At 37.9% G+C, this 14,440-nt stretch overlaps 1 protein-coding gene and 1 pseudogene across 1 annotated transcript; both read right to left on the reverse strand.

The window, feature by feature from the left end:
* LOC121962077 overlaps nt 1–12,078 on the reverse strand; it is a 24,101-nt pseudogene extending 12,023 nt beyond the window's left edge.
* Nucleotides 10,633–13,288, reverse strand: LOC121962100 (zinc finger protein 664-like). Its single transcript, XM_042512295.1, has 2 exons — nt 13,044–13,288; nt 10,633–12,481 (listed from the first exon to the last, which is right to left on the reverse strand). The coding sequence occupies exons 1-2, from the start codon at nt 13,213–13,215 to the stop codon at nt 11,253–11,255; spliced, it is 1,401 nt and encodes a 466-aa protein (XP_042368229.1). The 5' UTR covers nt 13,216–13,288; the 3' UTR covers nt 10,633–11,252.
* Nucleotides 13,289–14,440: the final 1,152 nt, after the last annotated feature.

Below are 14,440 nucleotides of genomic sequence, written 5' to 3' on the forward strand. Positions count from 1 at the left end.
TCAGTCATCAGGTTAACAAGTTCGTATAAAAAGACGACTAAAAAGACAAATCTAACTGACACGTGAGACAATTAGACAACGTTTAAATGTCATTAATAAGACAAACCATGAAGGAGCCGCAGAGACAAAGCCGACGAGCCTCGAAATCTGTCAACACCTGCCGACCTGTTTCAGGTATGAGTCAGTCATCAGACACACCTGGACACACCTGCAGCTCACTTCCTGCAGCTCACTTCCTGCAGCTCACGTCCTACAGTCCATGTCCTACAGTCCATGTCCTACAGTCCATGTCCTACAGTCCATGTCCTACAGCTCCCGGCTCCGTCAGTCTCTGCTCTGACTCAGAAACAGGACGTGTTTTTCCTCTCGCTGCAGAGGAGGAGCCACACACTCCCTTTTCTCTCACTTCCTCATCTGACTACAGGTAACCAGGCAACGGCCAATCAGGTGACTCCTCCCACACCTCTGTGAAGTCTCTGTGAGACGAATTTAAATCCTAAAGTTTCGCTCAGAAAAAAGGAGAATATGTGAAGGGGTTAAAGGTGCAAAGGGTTAAACTCACTTTCAGTTTAACCCTGTGAGACCTGAGAAACTTGGCTTGATTTGTTTCAAAAACAGGGACTGAAGCAATGAGCAGGAAAATAAATGAAAATACTCAAAAATGAGTAAAAAATTAGAAAAAAAATTACGAAAAAAGACAAAAAATACATAAAAATGTTTTAAAAAAAAAGAAAGTTTAAAAAATTTGCTTGAAAACTGTAATATTTCTGTAACCTAATTCTAAATATGTGAAATACTATTATATATAGTTATTAAGCTTTTTGTTGGTAAGATTTTTAAAAAATTATTAAGATATTTTATCCTTCAGTTTCTTTTTAACCATTAAAAAATTGAACCAAAATTTTTGCAAGAAATTAGTAAAATATACAAAAAAATTATGTCAAAATTATTTAAAAATAATAATAATAATAACAATAAATTTAAAAAATAATAATAAAATAAATAAATACATAAAAACAAATGTAATACATATAAATTATCTCAAGTTAGAGAAGGTAAAGTGTCAAATCCCACAGCTGAGGAGTTCCTCAGTTATTAAGCTCACCGTTCGAAAGATTATTGTTCATTTAATAAGATCTGTTTTTCCTAATATTGTTGCTTATTAAAATTGAGCAAATTGATTGCTTTCAAAAACATGGAAAGAAGAAAAAGAGCATGAAAAGAAGAAATCACACAAAAAAATTAGCAAGAATTAGGAAAAAGTAAAAGAAAATTAAGTGATTTTTTATTATTAAAAAAAGACAAAAAAATGAGAGTAAAAACAGTGTGTAGGAGTTAAACTGGAATTTCAAGATGAAACAAAAATACAAGATCTTGCAAAAATGATCAAAAAATGAAGAGTGAAAAGCGCTTAAAATGCACCAAACAGTCCTGAAGGGTTAAAGGTCGACGTGGCTTTTCATAATAAAGTAAAAAGTCAGGTGTGTTTACCTGAGGCTGAGGGAGACGCGAGGCTCTTTGGACTGGAGCAGATCTCTGATGGAGAAGGAGGCGAAACCCAAAAAGCTCCTCTGAAAGAGAGAAAGAGTCAAAAATATCCCGTTAAACGGTAACATGTCGCTCTGCTCTGCACGCTCTAATCCTGCAGTAATCCCGAAAATAACCGCTTCACGGAGGGTTTTCGGTCGCTGCATCAAACACGAGGAAAAGCGGCATGAAGATAGATACTACAAGTAAAGTACAAGTACCTTAAATTCGAGTAAATGTACTTAGTTACAATCCAGCACCGAAAAAACCAAAAAAACACTTTAAACCATCTGATGTCACAATTTTCCTAAATTATTTAAAAGTTACATAAAAAGCTGTAACACAGTTTAAAGCTTTCTAATGGACTGTAGTGTTAATTAAAACACACACACACACACACACAGAGAGACGCACACACACACACACACACGCACAGAGAGAGAGACACACACACACACACACACAGAGAGAGACACACACACACACACACACACACACAGAGAGACACACACACACACACGCACACACACACAGAGAGACACACACACACACACACACGCACAGAGAGAGAGACACACACACACACACACACACACACACACACACAGAGAGAGACACACACACACACACAGAGAGACACACACACACACACAGAGAGACACACACACACACACACACAGAGACACACACACACAGACAAACACACACACACACACACACACACAGAGACACACACACACACACACACATCACACACACATACAGAGAGACACACACACACACACACACACACACACACACACACACACACACACACACACAGACACACACACACACTCACACACACACACACACACACACACACACACACAGAGACACACACACACACACACACACACACATACACGGGGTCACGGCTGCGTACCAAAAAATCCCAGCAGCAATGGCAATAAAATCACTCGTTGCTATGACGATAATCAGAGGATTACCTTGACGAGTGTAAAGCACTCAAATCTCAAACACACACACACAACACACACACACACACACACACACACACACACACACACACACACACACACACACACACACACACACACACGTACAGCACATCAGCACATCAAACCTGAATCAGATGATGGCTGATTTTGGATTTCTTCATGCACGAGGAATTATTGCACGATGTTCGAAAAAAAAAAATTAATAACGAGTTTAATTTAGATTTAATATGAGATTTAATCAATTATTAAATTATTGTACTTAATTTTCCACTGATTAATCTGCTTTTTTTTCCCGCATTAACACAAACAATAATAACAATTAAAATAAAAAAATAAATAAATTCAGACTGAAATAAACTCTGGTTGTTTTTGTGTAAACTGCTGTGAGGCAAAAAAAAACAGAAACACTGAAAGACAGAAGGAAACAAACAGGATATTGAGACGTAACACACACACACTGTTGCCACATTTCCAAGTTAGCAGCCGAGAGGTTTAAGCACACACACACACACACACACACACACACACACACACACACACACACACACACACACACACACACACACACACACACACAGCTAATCTGTTTCATTGAGTTCTTCAGTAAAACAAGAGGCTTTTAAGATTACACACTAATCCCCATCAAACCTAGACACACTCTCATAAATACAGATTACACTCCAATAATGCTCCGAGTGTGTGTGTGTGTGTGTGTGTGTGTGTGTGTGTGCACTTCCAAACCTGTCCAGCAGGGGAGCTGTTGTCTCCTGGTGGACACAAACATTTGGTGAACGCCATCATCGCTCTCTGCAGCCCCAGAAAAAAAAAAAACACCGTCTTCCCTCCTGTTTACGTTCGCCTCTTTTCTACTTCCTCTTCTGCAGACTTTAATGTCGATTTTTCTTCATCGCAAAAATAAAAGCTTTACTCAATCGCGCAAAGCTCTCGCTTCCTGTTTCCGCCAGCAGGTTTCAAAACTAATCCGACCAAAAATAAAATTATTTTTAGTATTTATTTTTTTTAATATATATATATAAATAAATGATATTAAGCTAGTATACCATCAAAAATGTGGACTTTAAACACAAAAAATGTGTGTTAAAAATATTTAAACGGGTGCAAAAAAAAATACATTTAAAGTGCAGCTGTGCTTTTAAATTCAAGAATTCACCTCTTTTATCCACTTTTTTTTTTTTTTTAAATTTTGTAATAATATTTCTATAAATGTTTGTTCAGTCTTTTTTTCGGTGAGGTGACTTTTAAACCTTTAAAATAAAGGAAAATATCCTTCTTTTAAAATGTCATTTAAATGATTTAAAGCTGGACTATAAACTGGGCTAGATATTCTTACTATGGCAGCAGGTTTTTGAGAATTTTTTTTTTTTAATTAAAGTAAATAAGCCAAATATCTAAAATCTGAACACAAGCTGCTGGATAAAAACTTTTGCTAAAAAAATTAACTAAAAGGGGCAGAATTGTTATTTAAATCTGGAACCGTCTTCTCATAAAATAACTCAATAAAAAAAATAAATATAAGTTGCAGCTTCCAGAAAGTGTCAGTTTTTTTGGTCAGTTCTCAAGTTTAATAATAAAAAAAAAAAATCTTTTTTACTGAATGCAACACTTAATGTTCATATTTTAAGCTTTTCTTCTTGCATAACGTTAATTTAGTATTTAATGAGATACTAGCTGTATCTGTAATGCTTCAGCCTACAGCTTTTCGGTCTATACTTTTTGTTTTTTTTCTTTTTAATTTAATACCTTGATGTTATTTTTAGGTGTATTTCTTTTGGAAAAGGACCGAAATAAGTCAAATAAATAAATGCATTTCCACAAATAAAACACAACAAGCTGAATTCTTGAATTCTGCACAGGAAGCACGTAAATCTCTCTGTCCGTCTGCAGCAGCTGAAAGTCGACGTCTCTCCTGCTGCTACATGACGGATTCAGTCTGTGAAAACGCAGAAACAGAGATGAAGGAAACAGCGTCCATTAAAACCGCCGAACCGGACAAATAATCCACGAAAAATCCAGCTTCAGCCCTTCATCCCGAGAGAGGCTGAAACACGCCGGCCGAGAATCCCTCTGCTCCCTCCCATCACCTTTCTCCTCCTCCTTTCGTCACGGTCGACAGGATTAAAAACCCATCGGCATCATGGGAAATTCGCAGCCGGTCCGGGTCGAGTTTGACAGAAAAGGCGAAAAAAAAGGGAAAAAAAAAAAAAAAAAAACGCCAGGAACAGAAATCTAAAAATCTCCCTTTCTCCCTCTGTGGCCGATTTACCCTGTGTGTGTGTGTGTGTGTGTGTGTGTGTGTGTGTGTGTGTGTGTGTGTGTGTGTGTGTGTGTGTGTGTGTGTGTGTCTGTGTCTGTGTGTGTGTGTGTGTGTGTGTGTGTGTGTGTGTGTGTGTGTGTGTCTGTGTGTGTGTGTGTGTGTGTGTGTGTGTGTGTCTGTGTCTGTGTGTGTCTGTGTGTGTGTGTGTGTCTGTGTGTGTGTGAAAGACAGAAAGTGAGATTAACTGAACTCTGTGTGTGTGTGTGTGTGTGTGTGTGTGTGTTGAAAGGCTAGAGCCACTGTACTGCACATCTACACATCCTTTGCACTAATCCTCTTATACACACGATTTTTCAGACATACACACACACACACACACACACACACACACACACACACACATACAGACACTTACTGGAGTGTGTATCGTCGGCTCCTCTGCGTGATAAACGGTGACTTTGATCCGGCTGTGATGGTAAAGAGGGTAGTCGCCACTAAAACATACCGATGTCAGGAACACACTGTCATCCGGTCCCTGACACACACACACACACACACACACACACACACACACACACACACTTTTAAATACAGCGTGATAACAGTGTTACAAAGTCCTCACAAAGTGTGGGTTTGTGAGTGTGTACCTCCACTATCTCGCCGCAGCAGTGCTTCCTGACCGTGTGAGTGTGCGTGTCGATCACACACACTTGTACCTTGAGTCTGCTGGCTGCCACGGCAACCACGCCTCGGCACTCTGACACAGAGAGAGAGAGAGAGAGAGCATGGTGAAATACAAGAGAAGAGCACAAAACCTAGGAGAGAAGAAGAGAACATAAAATAGAAAAGAGGAAAACAAGAGAACATGACAAGAAAAAAGAGAACAGAAGAGAGAACAAAACTGCATGAAAGAAAACAGAACACACAAACAACCAAACAGAGGAGAAACGAACAGGGGAGAACGACAAACAAACAATAGGAGAGAAGAAGATACCAAAGATAAAAGTCAAAAATGTAAAGAAACAGAAGAGAACATGACAGAATGAAAGAGAAAAGAGGAAAACAAAAAGGAACAAAATAAAACAGAGCACAGAGGGAACTTAACAGAGGAGGAGAAAAGAACAAAATGGACCATAGGAGAGAGAAAGAAACAGAACATAGGAGAGAAAAGGAAAATACAAAAGAGAACAGAGGACAGAAAGGAAACAGAAGAGAACATGACAGGATGAAACAGAACAGAAAAGAACAACAAAGAAAACAGGAAAATAGGAAAAAGAGCAGAATACAAAAGGGAAGTACATGAAACAGAAGAGAACAAAACACAACATAGGAGAGAATGAAACAGAACACTGGAGAGAAGAGGAGAACACAAAAGAAAACAGAACAAAAATATAAAGGAACAAAAGAGAACAAAAGAGAACAAAAGAGTAAAAGAGAACCGAGAAGAACAAAAGAGAACACAACACAGAGGGGAACCTCACAGAGAAGAAGGGAATGAAACAACATAGGAGAGAACAAAACGGAACATGGGAGAATAGAAGAAATATAAAAGAGGACAGAAGAAAAAAGATAACAGGACAGAATAAAAGAGGACAAAGAAAAAAAAAAGAATGAAAGAAAAAACAACACAGAAGGGCGTCAAACAGAGCAGAAAAGGAAAAAAAAACCAACGTAGGAGAGAGGAAGAGAACACAACAATGTTTTTCACAATCCTAGTAATAAACCCAGAGACTCTGAACTGTGTGTGTGTGTGTGTGTGTGTGTGTGTGTGTGTGTGTGTGTGTGTGTGTGTGTGTGTGTGTGTGTGTGTGTGTGTGACGTACCTATACTCAGGTGCAGTGGAGAGACTGTAGCAGCAGATTCGACTCCACCTTGTGGCCAAAAAACAACATTACATCAACACACTGAAAATGCTGCAAACTGAACTAAAGTTTTAATGTGTCGATAAAAATGACACACTCACCTGTACCTGCAGCACCCTCCAGGTTTTCATCCCCGCCGCTGCAGCGTGAAGCTGTGTGTGCGTGCCGGGCGGCGGTGTGTGTGTGTTGATGAGCGTGCGGAGGTGTGTGATGCGTCGCCTCAGCGCGTCGGTGTTAGCGTCTCTCAGGACGACCAGCCACGACACACACTCAGCGGAGCTGCTCGCCTCCAGGAACACAGGAGGGTCCCCGCTGACAAACACTGAAAACACACAAAACACACGAATAAATACAAATAAAACGAACATCACCGCACGTTTAAAAAAAAAAAGAAAAGATGAGAGAATTTTTTGGGACTTTTTTTTAAAGAAGGAAGTTCTCAAAGAATGTTCTTTAAAGAGCAAAGGAGAACACATAAGAAAAAGAAGAAGGAGGAGAACAAAAGACAACAAAAGGGGAAAAAACGAGAACCCAAGAGAGAACAGACGAGAACAAAGAACTACAAAGATGAGCCCAAAAGTACTCAAAACACAGTGCAAGAAAATTAAAGAACAGAACAGGAGAGAACAGAACAGAACAGAGAGAGAACAGAACAGAGCAGGAGAGAACAGAACAGAACAGAACAGAACAGAACAGAACAGAACAGAACAGAACAGAACAGAACAGAACAGAACAGAACAGAACAGAGCAGACAGAGAACAGAAGAACAGAACAGAACAGAACAGAACAGAACAGAACAGAACAGAACAGAACAGAACAGGAGAGAACAGAACAGAACAGGAGAGAACAACAGAACAGGAGAGAACAGAACAGAACAGAACAGAACAGAACAGAACAGAACAGGAGAGAACAGAACAGGAGAGAACAGAACAGAACAGAACAGAACAGAACAGAACAGAACAGGAGAGAACAGAACAGGAGAGAACAGAACAGAACAGGAGAGAACAGAACAGAACAGGAGAGAACAGAACAGAACAGGAGAGAACAGGAGATACTTACTGACAGCCAGACGTGTGTCGTCACCGGGAACCTTCATGACTTCACATTTCTCCAAAAACAGCACGTCTTCTAGTTTACCACCCTGCACACACACACACACACACACACACACACACACACACACACAGATGATTGTACAGAAAGAACATCCTCTAAAGGCATGTTTCTTTAAAAATAAAAAAATCACCACTTTTTTCTTTAAAAAAATAGCCAGAATTTTTGGAAGGAAAAAAAAAGGTCAACAAATTTAAGTTAAAACTTTGCGTGTCTGTTACGTCCAGTTTAAAGAACACAAAGAAAGTGTTCTCCCTGATTTTCACCTGTTTCTTCAGGATGAACAGCAGGTTTCCTCTCAGCCGACAGAACCTCTCACACAGATCTGAAACACAGGAGGAACAGGAGAGAAATACAGAGAACCGTCACTCTTCTGTTGTTCTTTTGCTGGACACACAGACGTTCCACCAGGAAGTCAAAGTGAGTCAGAGGATGGAAATAGACGGAGGGATGACTCCTGCCGAGGAGCCGCGGAGCCAGAGGACAAAAGAGGCCAGAACCAAACAGAACATGAGAGAACACAAAACGGAACAAATGAAAACAAAAAAGAACAGAAAAAACACAAGAGAACAAAAGACAACAGAAGAGAATGTAGGAGAGCTGAAGAGGAACAAAATAAGAAAAAGCAAGAAAAAGAGAAGAACTAAAGACAAGAAAACAGAACAAAGAAAACAGAACAGTACAAAGGAAGACAAGAGAACACAAAAATAACACAAAACATAAGAGAACAATAAAGAAACAAGGTGAGCAAAACATAGAAGAGAACAGAAACAAAGGAAATTAGATAAAAAAAAAGACATTATAATCAAAGAAAACAGAGAACAAAAAGACAGACAAGAGAGCACACAAAGAGGATAAAAACATAGGAGAAAAAAGAACTGAGGAGAACAAAACACAGAAAAAAACAGATCCAAATAGCTGATATGTGAAAAGAACAAAAGATAACACAGCAGAACAAAGAAAACAGGAGGAAACAAAAAGTAAGACAAGATAACGCAAGAAAACATAGGAGAAAAAAGAACTAAGGAGAGGAGAGCACAGAAGAGAGCATGATCAAATCAAGAACAAAAGAACAAAACACAACAAAACAAACAAAACAGGGGAGAACAAAAGGGAAGAGAACACAAAAAACAAAGGAGAAAAAAGAACTACGGATATCAGAACACAGGAGAGAACAGAGTCCATCAGAAAAAAGAGAACACAAAAAACTACGGAAAAAGAACATAGAAAAGAACTGAATCAAACAGAGGTGACAAAACAACAAGAGACAACAGAACAAAGAACAAGGGAGAGAACAAAAAGAAAGAAAAGAGAACACAAGACGACAGAAACAGAGAAGAGCCTAGGAGAACAGAGAGGAGAACAAGACAACCGAATAAAAAAAACAAAAGAAAGAGAAAAAGAGTAAAGAACCGAAAATGTGCAGCATCAATAAAATAGGATAGAAGGACGCGGCCTGACCTTTCTTCTGTCGTCCAACCAGCAGCGCTCCTTCTTTCTGGAAGTTTCCAGATGTTTCATCTCTGGACAGAAACTGCAGCTGGCTGTTCACCCTCAGCTTCATCTTCCTCATCTTCTTCATCCTCAGAACACATCAACTGTCTCCCATCATCATCATCATCATCATCATCATCATTATGGTCTGATCTGCATCACTGCCGAAACAAATACACACAAAAGTATGAATATGTACTGTATTATGGGCATGAGGAATATATATATATATATATATATATATATATATATATATATATATATATATGTATATATATATATATATGAAATATGTTTTCGTTACCTTTTAAAACATAAAGCTAATGATGGCTGATTAACTTAAAATAAATTAGTTATATTGAGATAGAATACAAATATATAAACCTTAAACTAAATGGAATAAGTTAGTAACAAAGTATTTACAACATGAAACAACTAGCCTCACTTCAAAAACACAATAACTGTATCATTTTAAAAACCGTTTAGTATTTAAATCGCATTATCAGTATGTGATTGTCTCAGGACAGTTGCTGGCAGTCAAACCGTTAACCTTGGTCACACGAGGGTAAACTTTTAAAAATCAACGATTAAATTATTCAAACTAGTTCGTATGAAATGACGTGAATCTTGTTTGATATTTTAACATAAAAATATGATCATCGGCATCTCTTACCCGCAGGAAAATGTTTAAAATCAACTTTTCCAGCTGCTGTTTGTTTTGAGTGGACACCATAGTGGAAAACCTTTGGACCGCTCGAGTCTCGCGAGAGTTCCTTTCTATCGGCTGCACGGCTCATGTTGGACCACTAGATGTCGCGAGAAAGACAAATATACAACACTAAGCGACAGATAAATACAAGTTGCTATAGAGAGCTAAATAAGACATTGATTTTGGATTAAAACTGATGTGTATTCGATAAAAACTCTCATAATGATGTTATTTATGTAGAAAAATGTAGAATATTTTTGTTTGTTTTGTTTTTTTGGAAAAGGACTCTTCCCTGACTGTACCTGTTCGTTTCCCTTAAAAAAACATTATGCAAAATGGGCCCTGCCAGGTCCATAAATATCAACTGATTTTAATTAATGATACAGTTATAATGTAGGAGAAAAAGCAAAAGTTATTTAACTGCCTTATTATGTTTGGAGGCCATTTGAAAACAATGAACTCATACTTAAACAGCCATTGCTGTGCACTCACTGCAAACCAACATTTATTTTTTCATCAATTTTGGCAATTACATTTGATTCAAAGAAATGCTATTTGGAAAACAAAAAAATAACAGACTTAAACAAAGAGACATTTTACACTAACATCATATTTATTTAAAAAAAAAAATACATATGATAAAATAAATTAAGCTACTGCAAAAACGTCTTCCATCCATTTGGTAAACACTTTTCCACAGAAGTACCTACATGTTTTCTCCTATGTGGATTCTCATGTGCCTTTTCAATGCTGGTATGTCATTGACTCTTTTCTGCCAGATCTTGAAAAGTTGCAGCTTCTCATCAGTGTAAGTGCTTCTGTTGTAGACTGTCAGGTCACCACTCTGTCTGAAATCTCTCCTACATGTTTCTCACCTATGATTCCCATGTGCCATCTCAATGCTGGTATGTTATCAAACCTTTTCTAGCAGATTGTAGAAAGTTGCAGATTCTCAAGTGTGGGTTCTTTTCACATGGACAGTTTGATCACTTCTGTCTGAAATCTCTCCAACATGTTTCTCACCTATGTGAATTCTCATGTCCCCTTGAATGCTGGCATGTCAATTAATCTTTTGCTGCAGATCCCAGAAAATTAAGCCTTCTCACCTGTGTATGTTCTTTTGATGCGGACTGTCAGGTCACCACTCTGGCTGAAAGTTCTCCTACATGTTTCTCTCCTGTGTGAATTCTCATTTGCCATTTCAATGTTAAACTTTCAATGAATATTTTCCAGCACATTGTAGAAAGTTGGGGCTTCTTACCAGTGTGACTTTACGTGGACTGTCTGGTCTTCCTTTTGTCAGAAAGCTTTCCCATGTTTCGCTTGTCGGGCTTCTCACCTTTGTGTTTTTTCATGTGATCCGATATGGATCTTTTACTTTTGAAATCTTTTTCACATGTTTTGCAAGAATACGGTTTCTCACCTGTGTGGGTTCTCATGTGGATCTTCATATAACTGCTCTGATTGAATGCTTTCCCGCATATTTTGCACAAAAATGGTTTCTCTCCTGTGTGGATTCGCATGTGTGTTTTTAAGGCTCCCAACTGACAGAAACCTTTCTTACAGGTTTTACACAGAAATGGCCTCTTACGTGAGTGACTTATGGTATGAATTTTCAGTCCTGTTTGTTGACTAAAACCTTTTCCACAGGTCTTGCAAAGGTACGGCTTCTCTCCTGTGTGGGATCTCATGTGGACGATCAAGGCACTGCTAGTTTTGTAATCTTTACCACATGTTTTGCAGACATATGGCTTCTCACCCGTGTGCGTTCTCATGTGGCGTTTTAGATCACTGGCACTTCTGAAACCTTTCCCACATGTTTTACACACATACGGCCTCTCTCCTGTGTGGATTCTCATGTGGGCACTCAAAGTGTATTCACAACTGAAATCTTTTCCACAGGTCTTGCATTGGTTCTGATTTTCTCCTGTGTGGATTCTCAGGTGGCGTTTCAAGGCATAGCTTTGTCTGAAACCTTTTCCACATGTTTTGCAAACATGCGGCTTCTCACCTGTGTGTATGTTTTTGTGATTTTCCAATGCTGCCAAGGAACGAAGTCTTCTCCCACAGGTTTTGCAAAGGTACGGTCTCTTCTTCTTCTGTTTCTTCTTCTCTTCTTCTTCTGTGTGAACTCTCATGTGTGTCTTTAATTTGGACTTGAATTTATGAGCTTTTCCACACGTGTCACACTTGAAGGACTGTGAAGGGTCGTTGGGTGCTTCCGATACCACCGAGACTATGACTGGCATGTTGCCTAATGACTCTTCGTCTGTTGCATTTCGAGTGTCGTCAGTACTTAAGTTCGGAGTCTGAGCTTCACCGGGGTCACTTTCCTTGTTAGTAGGAGTCAACGTTTTGGCATCAGTCTCCTGCTTCAGTCCAAGCTGCTCCCCCTCCTGACTGGTGCGGAGATCCTCCTGTTCCTCTTTAATCTGAGGAGGCTCTGAGTCCTCCTGGTCCAGAACCTCCTCCTCCTTACAGACATTTTGCTGTGGGAGCTCTGGAGGAACAGAGAACGAAAGGTAAACAATACCACTGTGACGGTGAAGAAGAAAACGCAAACGTGAGCAAAGTACTATCAGTAACAAGGTTAATACACATTTTTACCAAAACAACTCCGAGACTTTGAGGCAAATTTTAAAGACCATACGTTATCTGAAACAACCATTGATAAACCTTAGGAAAAACGGATATTATTATTAGAATTGGAAATTTGGTGATTTGTAAGGGAGGGTCCTCTTGCAGCTTCGACTGAGTTCCTAGCTGAGCCCCTAATGTCCTAAAATCCAAGAAATGTCCTCAAATCCTAGAAATATCCTAAAAAACTGGAAACGTCCTGAAATCTCAGAAATGCCCTAAAATCATCAAAACATTTTAAACCCTAAAACAAAGTAAGTTGAGTCTCCCTGTCTTTCACAATTGTTGTTAAAATGTTTTTTGAGCAAATTTTCTTGATTTGCATTGCGCTAAAAAAAAGTTGCTAAAACTGGGATTATATTTAAAAAATGGATTATTTGTAACAATAACTCCTTAATAAAATGAAATGATAAAGTTTTGCTCACGGAGGCGGTGTAACTTTATTTGGGGTTTCCGGATGATCTCCAGCAGTCTGCGCTGCCGCGCGAGCTCGTCTTCGTACTGAACGACGGTTTTTCTAAAAACCCAAAATATTTCTTCAGCAGCAGCAGTGAGCCGCTCTTTAACAAACTCTCTCAGATTATCCGCTGAGGACATTTCTGATCGTTTCAATAAAAAATAATAAAAGTATCTGCACAGACAGCAGCTGTCGGCTACTGTGGCGAATACATCCGCCAAGTGTCACCTTATTAACGTTCCGACAGCCAGAGCTTCTGTTTCCGGTTTTAACTGATGGCATTTCATTGCAAACACGTGTTTAACCCTTTAAAAGCCGAGCAAATTTAATTGATTTCTTTCCTAAATACGAGAAAAGATGACAAAGACGAACTCAAGAAATGTCCCACAAATTGCAGGAAATTAACAAAAGGTGAGAAGAAAATTGTCCAGAAAACTATATTTATGACAACAATGATTTTATATTTTAAAATATGTCACCGACAAGAACTATAATAAAATGAAATGACTCCATTTTCAGCACTTTAAAGTTTTTGGTGACTTTAATGAAAAAGAAAATTGGCAATATTTCTTTCTCTAAATTTGTTTGTAGATTTTCTTCTTTTTTTTTTTTTTTAATGTCTAAACATTTTTTGGTGATTTTTAAGAAATTTAGTTCATCATTATTATTACTATTATCATTATTATTATTTTAAAGAAAAACATGCCTTCCAAATCCACAGGCTGCTGGTTTGGAAGGCATTTAAAAGGATTTAAAAATCAACAAAATTACACTTTTTATCAAAGCCAAAAACCATAAAAACAGAAATTATCATTTACTCTTCACATTTTATTTATCAATTTTTGGTGATATTTAAAGATATATACATATATTTAAAAACAAAATGGGTGGTTTTTTCTTCTTTGATATTTTTGTTTGTTTTAAGGGAAGAATTCTGTTTTTTTTTCTTTTAAAATGTTTGATGATTTTTTTTTTTCTTTTTAATTTTTTTGGGTGATTTTTTTTTTAAAGAAAAAAACGCCTTTTCTTTCTTTTTTGAGAAAATATGTCAAGGCATGTGACACTACCCTGACAGGAAACAAATATCTCGGTAAACAAAGCGAGAAAAAAAAAAAAAAAAAAAGCAATCAAAACACAAAAACAACAATAAAAAAGCTTCTGTGTATTCAAGCTGGATCTAATCACAGCGTCATAGTGAATAATTTCACTTATAAGGATAAAAAAAACTGTTTTTGTATTTAAAATAAATTGGTCCCAGAAAAATTGCCGTGTCATATAAAGTGTGAGTGTGTCTAACGTTTCGCAATGGTGTGTAAAAAAACCAAAAACTGCTGACTCTGCAGAGTTCAGTTTGCTGACTTTTTT

Source organism: Plectropomus leopardus, chromosome 23, assembly GCF_008729295.1.
Source record: "Plectropomus leopardus isolate mb chromosome 23, YSFRI_Pleo_2.0, whole genome shotgun sequence".
Classification (NCBI taxonomy): Eukaryota; Metazoa; Chordata; class Actinopteri; order Perciformes; family Serranidae; genus Plectropomus; species Plectropomus leopardus.